This window comes from Brachionichthys hirsutus, chromosome 19 (assembly GCF_040956055.1).
Source record: "Brachionichthys hirsutus isolate HB-005 chromosome 19, CSIRO-AGI_Bhir_v1, whole genome shotgun sequence".
Lineage (NCBI taxonomy): Eukaryota > Metazoa > Chordata > Actinopteri > Lophiiformes > Brachionichthyidae > Brachionichthys > Brachionichthys hirsutus.
The window spans coordinates 2,856,753-2,868,386 of NC_090915.1; the positions used below are offsets into that span (position 1 = coordinate 2,856,753).

The window sequence follows — 11,634 nt, forward strand, 5'->3', positions numbered from 1 at the left end:
TCCGTCTGCCTGCCTATTCTGACGACCCGGGTTGTGACCTCTGCCTGATTATTGGAACTCCTCTTATTGGCTGCCCCAATCCTGATTTGTCCGCTGGTTTGGACTGACTACCCGGTTTTGGATAATATGTTCATGGAATTTGACATGTAGGGTGGGGGGGATCTCTAGCTCACCTCCAAACTTCATCCGCGATTTCCAAGTCTTCCGTTGCCCCGTGCTAACTGGGTGGAGCTTACGGAATCACCCACGTTCGTTTGTTTGCAAGATTCCAAAGACTGTCGATGAAATATTGCGTGGGTGAAGGAAGTGTCTTTCCTGCAGAGCAGGTGTGCGTGTGCGTGTGTGTGTGTGTGTGAGTGAACGGCTTTGCTGGGCCTCCCGGCCAGAAATTAATCTGGTTTAACAAGCACAGAAAACATTCCGCTCGAGACGCTCGCCCTTCCAACTTTCATTCTCTAAGGACCTTATTCATTAATTCATCGCCGCTCTATGCACATTATTATAATCAATATGAACAAAACTGCAAATGAATCCATCTATTTATTCATTTAGAACCAACCTTTTTGATCGGGATCCCGAGCAATGGCTCGTCCTCAGACTCCAGGTCTTCTCGCCTCTGATAGCGGAGAAGATTTTGCCCCCTGAGGACGGGCAAAGACATTTTACCAGCAATTGCCTGCCTCTCCAATTTGAATGAGGTCACCCCCTGCATTGCCATGCGGGGGGGGGAGGGGGGGGGGGGGGGGGGGGCAAGCAGTACGGGCTATCCTCTGGAGGCAGAGAGACGGGGTTCTGGAGGAGAGGAGACCAGACGAAGAGCGACGGGGCTTCGTAGTCACCTGTTGTGGCTCGCGAGAGGTCGTGGATCATTTCCAGGTCCTGCATCGTCTCCGCTGGAAGTGTATCCAAAAACGGTTGGAGACGTGAACGCAGCATGGATCTTTTTCCCTGAGCAGCGTCCCAGAGAGCCCCCCCACCCCTCCGAGAAAGCTCCGGGGAGAAATCCTCAACCACACAACAGCTGTACAGCTCGCCGCAAACATCTGGACTAAAAATGAACAGGGAGCCTAAAGTTGAGAGCACTCACCTGACAGGGCGAGCTTTAGCTTTAGCTGAAGTGCAGTAGAAGAGGCCGCTAGATCTTTCCAATCTGTATAAACATGTTGTTCAGCATAGGAGGACAAAATAACAGTAATCCAGAACTGCAACACCCTGAATTACATCATTTACACGACTCCAGCAAAGATCAATGTCCCTCAAAGAAAAGGTGCATATTTTGATATTATGAGCTGCAGGCCATGTTTAGCATTTAAGGCGAGCCTCTGACGATACATACATGTAGTTGGGTGCATTCCTTCCAAGAAAATTCCAAAGAGACATACAGCATGGAAACGGTCGCCCGAAGCGCTCCGTTAAATAAGTGACAAATAAAAGGCGGATCAGGCCGCTTGCCCGAATGTACTCCAAAATGCTGCAGTTCCATTTTTGACACCATCGGACTGAAACACGACCTCAGCCAGACGTTTGACGTCCCAGTTTAAAAGTCGCCACCAGAACAAACAAAAGAAAAAGAAAAACCAAGTTCAGAGGGGGGAAGAAAATATTTTACTCAGATTTTACAGATTCCACATTTTGATATCAAACTAATGCGACACTTACTGTAAGGTAGACAACACTTTGATGTGCCATTGTTTCAAATATGAAACGGTAATCTGAAAGAAGCCAATCTGTGCACGGCGCTCTGTGAATTCAACTCCTCATTCCGACCGGTAGCGCACCTCAAAACGGATTATGTGAAACCACAGTACAATGAAAGGCGTTTGAGAATCCATTATTGGCGCGGCAACGACAGCTCGACTTCGTTACAACTCGACAGCACAAACAAAAAAACATGTAAATGTATAAATTAATCTTTACATACATAATGTTACACAGCAACACTCTGCTCTCATCCCTCGTCCACTTCAGTAAAAATGTCACTCAGGAAATACTGGGACATGCTGATTGGCTCCTCCTCCACAGAGCTGCTCGCCAGACACTACGAACAAACAAACAAAAAGGTTTATAAAGGCCGAGCTGAAACGGGCTCCGTGTTGGGACGCGGGTACCTTCCTCCTTACCTCAACTGTACACAGAGACTGATCTGAGAACAGCAGCGGGCCACGTTCAGAGCCCTGCTCTGCTGGCGGCTGCGGTGTCGGCTGGGTTGGGGTAGATGGAGTTCTGGAAGAAGCTCTGCTAGGTGGGGACGTGGGTTTTCTATCAGAAATCATTAGCATGTGATTATCGTCAGTAGGTGCGAACAATAAAATGGGAACTTTGCTTCTTTTCATTACCCTTTCTGACCACTGGGGGTCTTAGCCTGAGGAGATTGTGTTCCACAGTCTACATGATCAACAGCCGTTTCCTGCGGATCAGCGACGGCCTGATCCGAGACTTCGACTCGCGCAGAAGGTCCAGGAAGTTCCGACTCCTGGCTGGGGATCGGTTCTACCTCCGCGGCAGAAAGGATTTCACCGGTTCGTTTCCACCTTTGGGTTTTTACTCCCCTCTTTGTAGGCGGGTCTTCAGTTCCATCGACTTTCTGAACAGATCCCGGTACTCTCATTGGTTGGACTTCAGCACTTCCTGGTTCCACAAACACAAATCACAACAATTCAACATTTCTTGTGTAGCATTTTCTTTAAATGACAGAAAAACGCAGCCACTCTACCGTTTGGATCCTCGGAGTTCTCTGCAGGAAGGTGAAGGAAGAAATCAGGAAAGCCTTCCTCTTCCTCTTCCTCCACCTCCCCCTCCCCCTCCTCCAAGGCCACGGCTGGGATTTCAGTCAAAGAGAGAATGAAAAACGGTTCCTCTGGATCTGACGGCGCCTGGTCCAACAGCACTAAGTGTGACAATCGGATCGGATTTAGCCCAGATGGTGGCGCGTTGGATTTATATCCACAATACGATCTCGGATTGACTTACCATCTGAACACGGCGGAGCTTGGATTCCTCCTATACCGGATATTGGTCCATGCTGGGATTGTGAGAGGAATTAAAAGACACATTTGAGTATTAATCCTCTGCTGGAGACGGAGAGTTCAGATTCAGATTACATTGCAACATTTGTCAAATGTGCACTGATCAGTAAAAAGAGTTTGTTCGTTTGTTAGCAGGATTATGGAAAAACTGCTGGAAGGATCTTGATTTAAAAAAAATGTGACGATGGGGGGGGGGGGGGGGGGGGGTCTTTGTCTAATTTTGAGAGCGATTCGGATACCTGCTTGGATACAAATGTACATGAATATCTTACCTGCATTGAATTTCCAAATAGCTGCGTGGAACAACCTGGCGGTGATCCGGCTTCATTCAGTGTGGAATTCTGGTCGGCAGCGCCCTCTACTGGTTCCTGGAACTTGGGTTGGGCTTCAGATGCCAGTTTGTGTGAAACTGAAGCATCCACACCTTCCAAGAGAGAACCAGAAACCAAAAACAGCAGCAATTGGCAAAGGCAGCTACCTCCTGCAGCTTTGTGCACGTTCAGATAAGTTCTAAATGCTTATTTAGAAAAAGGTGTCAAACCTGCCACTTCCTGTTTGTCACTCTGGACTTGTTTTGGTTGGCTGCTGCGTCCCAAGTTGGGTTTGGGTTTTAACAGCCGGCCTCTTCGAATCGGAGGAGTTTTGCAGGAGGACTTGGATGACCTAGTTGGGAAGCACGATTAACTTTAAAACATTTTGCTGAAAGTGGTCTTAAGGTTTTAAAATACTCGTTTTTACCTTATGGAAACTTCTTGACCGCGTTCAGCAACGGAAACTGTCGCTGGACCATCTGGGGGTTGCGGATTTGTCTCCGTAGCTCCAACTGACATCTGGCGCTGGTCCCGTCGTGACGCAGGACCAGCATCCACCTGGTTTCCAGCAGATTCCTTTACAACTGGGCGTCTTTCTTTGCCCTCATTTTCAATCGACACGGTCAACACAGACTGATGCTCGGCGATGCTCGGTGGTGTCGGCATAGCCGTTGCTATGCCGACACCACCTGAGGACCGGCCTCCGGCGGGTGTTGAGCTCAGAAGTTCCGCACTTAACGAACGCTGCGTTGAAGCGAAGCGCTTCCCGTCGTCCTCCGCAGGCTGCAGCGGTATTTGTGCACCGTTACTGACCCCCGTCTGTCCTTCAGAAGTTTCATCTGAAGACACGTCCCTGCAGCACGGTTCTGGAGGATTACTCGGTGTCGCCCTCGTGTTTCTGGTGGCTGATGCTAAATTGGGTTTGGCCTTGGAGAAGCATCGTCTTCGTTGAGGTACTTTTCGTCCAGACCCCTCTGCCTTTGACTCTGGTGCTCTTCCAACACCCATCTTTTGCCCCCCAGTTGAAGCCAATTCCTCTGTGGGTTCCAATGATGGTACCAAAACTGAAGCACTATCACTACTGCTATCTGGGCCGGGCTTTCCAGAAGCTGACAAAGCTTCCGAGTCTGCCACGGAGTCGTCAGTCGACTCCGGCCTCGACGTCGAGCCGGAAGGTTTCTCCCCAGGTTGCGTGTTGCTGTGGGACAATCGTTCTTCCGTCGTCTCAGACGTTGGCCTTGCGTCTCGGGTGACCCGTTCCCCATTGGAATCAAGATGGGCACCAGAAACATTCTGGAAATCTGGGCGACTCTGGTCCGGTGTTGCTGCACCTGGTTCTGACGGAGGGGTCTTTCTTTCAGCAGTTGTCGACGGCTCTTCTGTGGCATTAAGAGTCGAAACAACAGCCGACGATGGCGCCAAATCCGTATCGTCTTCCGGCGAGGCGATGCGAGTTTGTTCTGCTTTACGATCTACTGTCGTCCTCTCGTTGTATTCGGGGTTTTGAGTCGGGTCGGAGTTTTTCTCCAGTGTATTTTTTGTGTTTCGAGGTCTAGAGTGCGCAATTCTGGATGTCTGTGGCAAGTTGGGTTTGGGTTTGATTTTTTGGCTTCTCCTAACATGGGAAGTCGACGGAACCACAGTTTCTTCCTTTTGTTTGGCGGGTACCTCTTCCATATGTGGCACACAATGAACGGAGAGGTCACTGGGCCCTTGAACAGGCACCGCGTCCCGGTTGGATCCCGGCCCAACTTGGGTTCGTGGGACTGTTGAATCAGATGAAAGCCGATGAATAAAACTACTCTCGGGTATCCCAATCAGTTCTTCTTTTGTGGACTCAGACGTTGGCCCGGTGTCTCTGTTGGCATGTTCTCTACTGGGGTCAAACTGGGCTTCACAGAAGTCCTGGCGTTCTGGGCCACTCGGATCGGACACCGTTCCTGATTCTGGGTGACCAAATCTTTCAGGAGACGCGATGCAAGCCGGCTCTCCTTCAACATCTACAAGCGTTTCGTCTCGGCTTTCTGGGTTTGGCGTTGGGTCATTGTTTGAAGTCTGAGGCCCGGAGCGCAGACTTCTCGATGTCTGAGACACGTTTGGTTTGGGTTTGACTTTTTGACTTCTAAAACGCCATGTCGATGTCAGACTGATGGGTAACTCTTCCAGACCGGATGCCCCAAGACAAGGAGCGAGTGTTTCTTCTGTGGAATCAGCTGTTGTCCTGGCGTTTCCTTGGGCATGCTCTCCACTGGGTTCCTGCTGGGCTTCTGAGACGTTCTGGGTTTCAGATGTTCTCTGATCCGATGCTGTTCCACGTGATTCTACCTGGGCAACGACTCCAACGTCTGACTTTTGCTCCTGAGTTGCAGACAGTTTCTCCGTTGGCGTGAGAGTAGACACAACATCAAACGCCATTCGAGTTGGCCTTGCCGGATCCTCTTCGGTATTTCCTATGATTTTTTTCGTTAACTGGAGATTTGGGTTGGTGTTGGCATCGCCTGTGGTTTGATGTTTGGGGTAAAGACCTCTTGGTGGCTGTGCCAGGTTGGGTTTGACGTTCTGGAATCGACCCTTCTTGCCTTGATGAGGAGTTCGGTTACTCTCGTCTTCCTTACCGACAGGCGAATCTCCCACAGGTGGCAAACGGTGACCAGGATGATCAGCGCTCTGTTGAACACAAGCAGAATCTGCATTCGGCCGCATTGATTCTGTGGCTGCCGGATTACACGTCTGCGTTTCCTCCATAGATCCTCCGGTTGCCTGGTCCACACCGGGCTGCAAGATGGCGTCAGAAAAGCCTGGACTTTCTTCCCCAGTCCTCCCTGCCGATGTCTCCGTTTGCGATCTGGACTGTCTCGTCCTTGGGGCACGGCTTAGGTTAGGTCTTGGCTTCACTTTGATGAAGCGTCCTCTCCCGGGTTGTGAAGACTTCTCTGATCTCTCTGGACTTGTATGTCCCTGAGGGGTAAGGCTCGTGTCTGAACCAGCCCCCTGGCCGTCGGGTTCGGTCGTGAGCGGTCCACCTGCAGCAGAGCCGTTTTGCTGCTCTACAGCGGCAGCCGTTTCTAGTGGCCCTGCGTCTCCTTGACCAGAAGCTGCAGACGTGAAAGGAGTGACGGCGTTTTCCTCTCGCGTATCGGACTTTGACGCGACCCCTTCATCTAGGCGTCGACTGGTTTCGTCCACACGTTCTGATATTTTGCCTGAGACTAAACATAATGGTTTTTAAATGAATAGAAGCACGTAATATCCGGCTCAAATATCCACATTCGCTTTCTCTAACCTGCTGAAGACTCTTGCGTGGCTGACGGGGAGAATTCGGCCAACGTGCCCATGGTCAGCAGGGTTTGAGCGGCTTCGTTGTTGCGGTCGTCATCAAACACTGAAACAGAAAGTCTCCCGGCGCTTAATAATGTGAGCAGTTTGATGTCCGTCCATTTAATGCTAGGTCGACAAAATGATTCTGTAGAACGGTTGAACTGCCTCTGAATAAAAGGACATTGTGGTTTCACTAATTATCACTCTGACAAGGGAAGCTTTTGTTGGTCGAATAAACCTTGCAGGCAGTGTGCAAGGACAAATTCCCCAACAGAGGAAGAATCCACCTCCTAGGACCGGCAGAGCTTCATTTTCAACGTACCTTCGGCATTTTCCGAAGAAACAAAGTCTAAAAGATCCTGCGAAGAAAAGAGATCAAGTGTAAGTCAAGCAGCTGTGAATGTTCTCGATGGAACAATGAAAGTGTCCCAACATTCATCCAGCTAAGCTACATATGAAAAGGCAGAGACTCCGCCCTCCTACCGTCATCATGCGACAGCAAACTGCATTGTGATTTCACATCTACATTTCTAGACACTTACAACCAGCAGCTCCGTCCGATGCTCACAGGGTTCGGCTGCGCCCGTCTCGTTTTGAGCCAGCGTGCAAGAGCCTTCGGGGCACAGAGCATCGTGGGAGACGCCCGACACATCGGGCATATTGACCAAGATATCAAGCTATGTGTGGGATTGGGGAAGTCAGAGTGGAGTGGAGGGATTCAATTACAGAAAGTAAAGAAATGCATGCATAAAGTATGCAAAATTAAGATGAAATAATAACGGCATGATTTTCTGTGGAGATGGTTTCACGTACCTCCTCCATGGTTTCTTCCAGTTCGGAAATCACAGGACGCGGGGAGCGCAGGCTGGCGGGCACAAAGGCCGACGCGGCTCCATCCCTGCCGGAACTGTACGCGGGTTCTTCCGCTCTCTCTTCTTCCTCATCACTGTTTTCGGATTGAGAAGCTCTGAGGGTTACTAGTTTGGGCTTTTTGGATTCCGACTGCGTCTTTGATGATCCTGTCCTTTTAGCCGCGCATTTACGTTTGGGCTGCGCGTCGGGAGCATGAGCGGTTTCAGGCACGGGGGCTCGCGTATCCTCTTTGGCAGGGTAGCTCAGGGGCTTCGTGGGTTTGGGCATCCTGCCATACCTGCAAACCACAATCAGAGCCCGGTCACAGGACATTCAAAGTACTTGAAATGGGAGTTTTTCCTGGGGAAAACATGAAATATTGCACCTGGTGGGCTTCGGAGGTTGAACAGTAGCGTCTTCATCCTCAGAGGAAGCGTCGCTGGCTGACTTCCTGTCACTACCCTGCCTGACTGGAGATGCATCTTTGACCTAAAAGGGTAGCGTGAGCATCCGTCAGGCAAAAGCATCGACGTGCCGAGCACACGGGCCTCCCGGTTTAAATTCAAAATCAAATACAGATAAAAATATTTCATTCAAATCATTACATTTATGCTGTTTTTGACTTGGCTTTATTCCCAGTAGAAACATCTGTAATGCTCTGGGGGGGGGGGGGGGGGGGGGAATAACCTGCTCTGTAGAGGCTCCATCACTCGCTTTGTCACCCTCTCTGTCTGATTCCGAGGGGGGCATTGAAGGCTTTTTATTACCCCTCTTCTTGCCCAGAGGAAGAAGTGCTTTCTGCCCCCGTGAGAGTTTAGCCGGTTTGATGGCCGCTTTCTTAGCTGCATTCATAGTCTCTGTGTCTTCAGACCTGAATGTTGGAAATAGAATAACAATATATATTTATTTATTTTACAAAAATGTAAGAACAACATTTTGAAAAGTATCTAAAACGTTTTTATTACATGTCGGGATTCTCACGATCCTCAGGAAGTGCTGCCTCAGCGTCTTCAGGTATGCATGCCTCATCTGAACATTAAAACAAAGAAGAAAAAAGCAACATTCAAAGGAATATTTCCCTGAAATAAATGGATGTTCTGAAATAAATGGATGTTTCTTTACCTTGTTGGCTGCTCTTCTGTCCTACTTTGTTCTTTTTGTCATTTGGTTCGTCGTTCATCTCATTGCCATCCTCTTTAACCTTTCGTTTGCGTTTCTTGTTCGGCTTGGAAGCAGGGGATTCTTCCTCATTACAGAGATCTTCGTTCTCTTTCTCTCCCTCCTCTTCTTCCTCCTCCTCCTCCTCTGCCAAATCAGCCATTTCATTCTTCCTCGCAGGTTTTTTTCCTGCAGCAATTAAAGGAGAAGGCAATAGCAGCGGACAATAACAGGACTCGCTATGTGTTCAACATGATAAAAAGCACAGAAAACATTACCCTTTGTTTTCCGCTTCCGCGTCCCTTCGGAATTCTTATCAGAAAGTGACTTGAGTTTTTTCCTGTTTTTCTGAACTTCCAGAATCTTCTCGAGCAGCTTCGAAAAATACTCGATGTCCAGTTTTCGCCTCTCCCCTACGAAACAATCAGCAGCAAACGTATTCAAATGCACACGGGAATAACTCAAAACATGGCGTCCCAGCTGAAAAACTCACTGAAGGCTTTGTCGATCCTCCACGAATTTATGCGCTCTTCTTTTTTGAATTTGTTCTGAAAGTTCAAATCCGTGCAGTTAGCATACCGCCAATCTCCGGCGCTGTATTGCGAAACGGATTTAAGCCACCGACCTTTATCTCCGATCGAGTTCGGTGAGGAAACAGCTGACAAATCATGGAGAAGTCCGTCCCCACCATGCTGACGGCCAAGAAGAACATGTCCGTCTCTGATGAGAAACGAACGGTCAACCGTCAAATGAAATTGTGCAAATAAAATGTACGTCCAGTCGCATCGGCTCAACCTTCACTGGACCACGGTTTGGCGTAGTTGGTTTTCCTGAAGCTGGAGTACATTGTAGTCGAGCCACGCTCAAAGATGGGGTCTCGATCATCCGCCGGATTTGGCCCTTTGGCTCGCTGGACTTCCACTGTCAAACTGAAGGATGCGTCCAGAGGATCCGATTAAGCAACGACGGACAGACGTACGAGAGGAACAATTTAAATCGCACCTCTGGAGTATCTTTTAGAAGCATTAGAAGCGGCCTGCGTGACATTGCGCTGACCTCTCTTCATCAATGATCAGCGTGCCGTCCTCCGCCACTTTCACCTGAGGAACCATGAGTCCATCTTCCTGCTCTTCCTCTGCTGCTGCTGCTGCTTCTTCTTCTTCTTCTTCTTCCTCCCTTGGGCTTGCCATCTTAAGTGGGGGTTCAGGCTTCTGCACCGTTTCTGGTGGCCTGCAGGGATTTATGTTCAGAACATGAAGAAGAAGGAGGAGGAAGGTGGTTATAGCAAGCAGGTGACCAGTTAGCCTCCCCCGTGCAGAACGGACGGACACATGTAAGGACAGGCAGAAGGACGACATTCAAAAAAGCATCACGTAAAAGATCATTTAGGTGCGATAACCTTACCGGTCTCTTGGAGAAGGCGGGACAACAGTCTCGTTTTCCAGAGCCGCTTCTTCTAAACTAGATCTAGAGAAAAAAAAGTTAAAAAATATATATAATTAAAGAAAGAAAGAAACCATATAAAAGACGATCAATGGACTACACCACCTCTGGCAGAGATGAAATGTTACCCGAGCTTGGCTGAGCTGCAGAGGAGACACTTACGTCATGGGGTTGGACAACGGAAGGTAATGGATGAGGTCCCTCATGGTCATCTTGGCAGGATCTAAATTAAACTCCTTCGGCTGCTGCTTTGCTTTCTTGACTTTCTGCGACGACAAATTGCAATCCCAAATTGATGCAGTCGATAAAGACGGACGTAAAATGTCTTGTTAAACTTACAGAGAGGAAAGACGAGAGCGGCCCGCTCACCTTCTCTTTGTGCATCGCCTCTCGGATCAGCTCTCGGAGCTTCCGGGCCTTCGCGAGCCTCTGTAGATCTGACGGATCGTTCAGGAGCCTGCTCAAAGAGGACGACGCGGGAGACGTCGACGACAGTCGACTCTTGGAGGACACAAGAGTCTTTGCCTTTTCTGAAATCGCCATCGCTTCCTTTCCTGGTAAAGAGGGGACCTTGTCCGGTAATCTGAAAGGAACTTCTTCAACTGGACTTGCCGGCGTGTTTTCCATCTGATCGCCGTCAGTCGACCGTAGATGGGTTTGTGGTTGTGTTAACAGATCCTCAGGTGGAGACGCAGCCGGAGCCCCCAGGCCTTCGGAAACGACGGGGGTAGATTGAACTTTGATTTTGGGCTGCCTGCCGTCTTCTGATGGCCTCCGTCGCCGGGGGGATCGGAACCCATGAGGGGTTTGGTTTGTAGTTGTTGCATCGCGGAGGTCTGAGCCGGCGACTTCAACGGGAATTTTCGAAACCGTATTGACAGGAGACTTTGGCGCCCGAGGACCGGCGGAAAGGCGACCCGGTACCACTTTGGGCTTGACGGAAAACCGCTTCCTTCTCTGGACGGCAGCTGCAGCGCTGGTGCTTTCCCCATTTGGGTCGTTACCGTCACTAAAACAGAAATAAGACCAGTTTAATACAAAATAACAAAAGAATTGAACTGAATTTGCTATTTACTGACTGTTGCTTACCCTGCGGCTCTCGTTTGCTCTGGGGGGGTAACAGGCTTGTTCTCGGTGCTGCTTTCACTGACTTCCTTGGGGGTCTCACCGGGCTCCTGGTTTACTGGAGGGGCTTCCTGAGGCGCTGCTGCTGCTGATCTCCCTGCCGTGCCGACGTTGGGCCGAACACTGAATCTCGAGCGACGAAACATTATGACCTGAAAAACACACGAAGAATCAAAGCTGCAGCAGCACATAGGCGATTCCATTTTAGTCTGGTTTTGTTTATACCCCACTACTTTCATAAAACATATACAGACAGAATTGACCTTGTAAATTGAGGTTAAACTAAACTAGCTACCCAGTAATGTGGAAAATCTTTCATACTGACTGTGAAGTTCTGGCATATTCTGGTGCTAAAATGAGAAAATGTTCTGAAATACAACACACAGTGAAAGAAGCCACAA

The 11,634-nt window shown here is 49.3% G+C and overlaps 1 protein-coding gene across 1 annotated transcript; it reads right to left on the bottom strand.

The window, feature by feature from the left end:
• Window positions 1-1,594: 1,594 nt before the first annotated feature.
• Window positions 1,595-11,379, bottom strand: LOC137908717 (transcription factor TFIIIB component B'' homolog). The gene is made up of 26 exons (XM_068753138.1): window positions 11,198-11,379; window positions 10,478-11,117; window positions 10,271-10,374; window positions 10,070-10,132; window positions 9,722-9,895; window positions 9,461-9,594; window positions 9,291-9,385; window positions 9,159-9,213; window positions 8,944-9,078; window positions 8,630-8,854; window positions 8,473-8,536; window positions 8,195-8,378; window positions 7,893-7,996; window positions 7,469-7,805; window positions 7,198-7,332; window positions 6,978-7,014; window positions 6,621-6,719; window positions 4,151-6,540; window positions 3,765-4,099; window positions 3,568-3,689; window positions 3,299-3,435; window positions 2,971-3,022; window positions 2,714-2,887; window positions 2,337-2,634; window positions 2,121-2,259; window positions 1,595-2,038 (listed from the first exon to the last, which is right to left on the bottom strand). Exons 1-26 carry the CDS (start codon window positions 11,377-11,379, stop codon window positions 1,949-1,951), a joined length of 6,504 nt encoding a protein of 2,167 aa, XP_068609239.1. The 3' UTR covers window positions 1,595-1,948.
• Window positions 11,380-11,634: the final 255 nt, after the last annotated feature.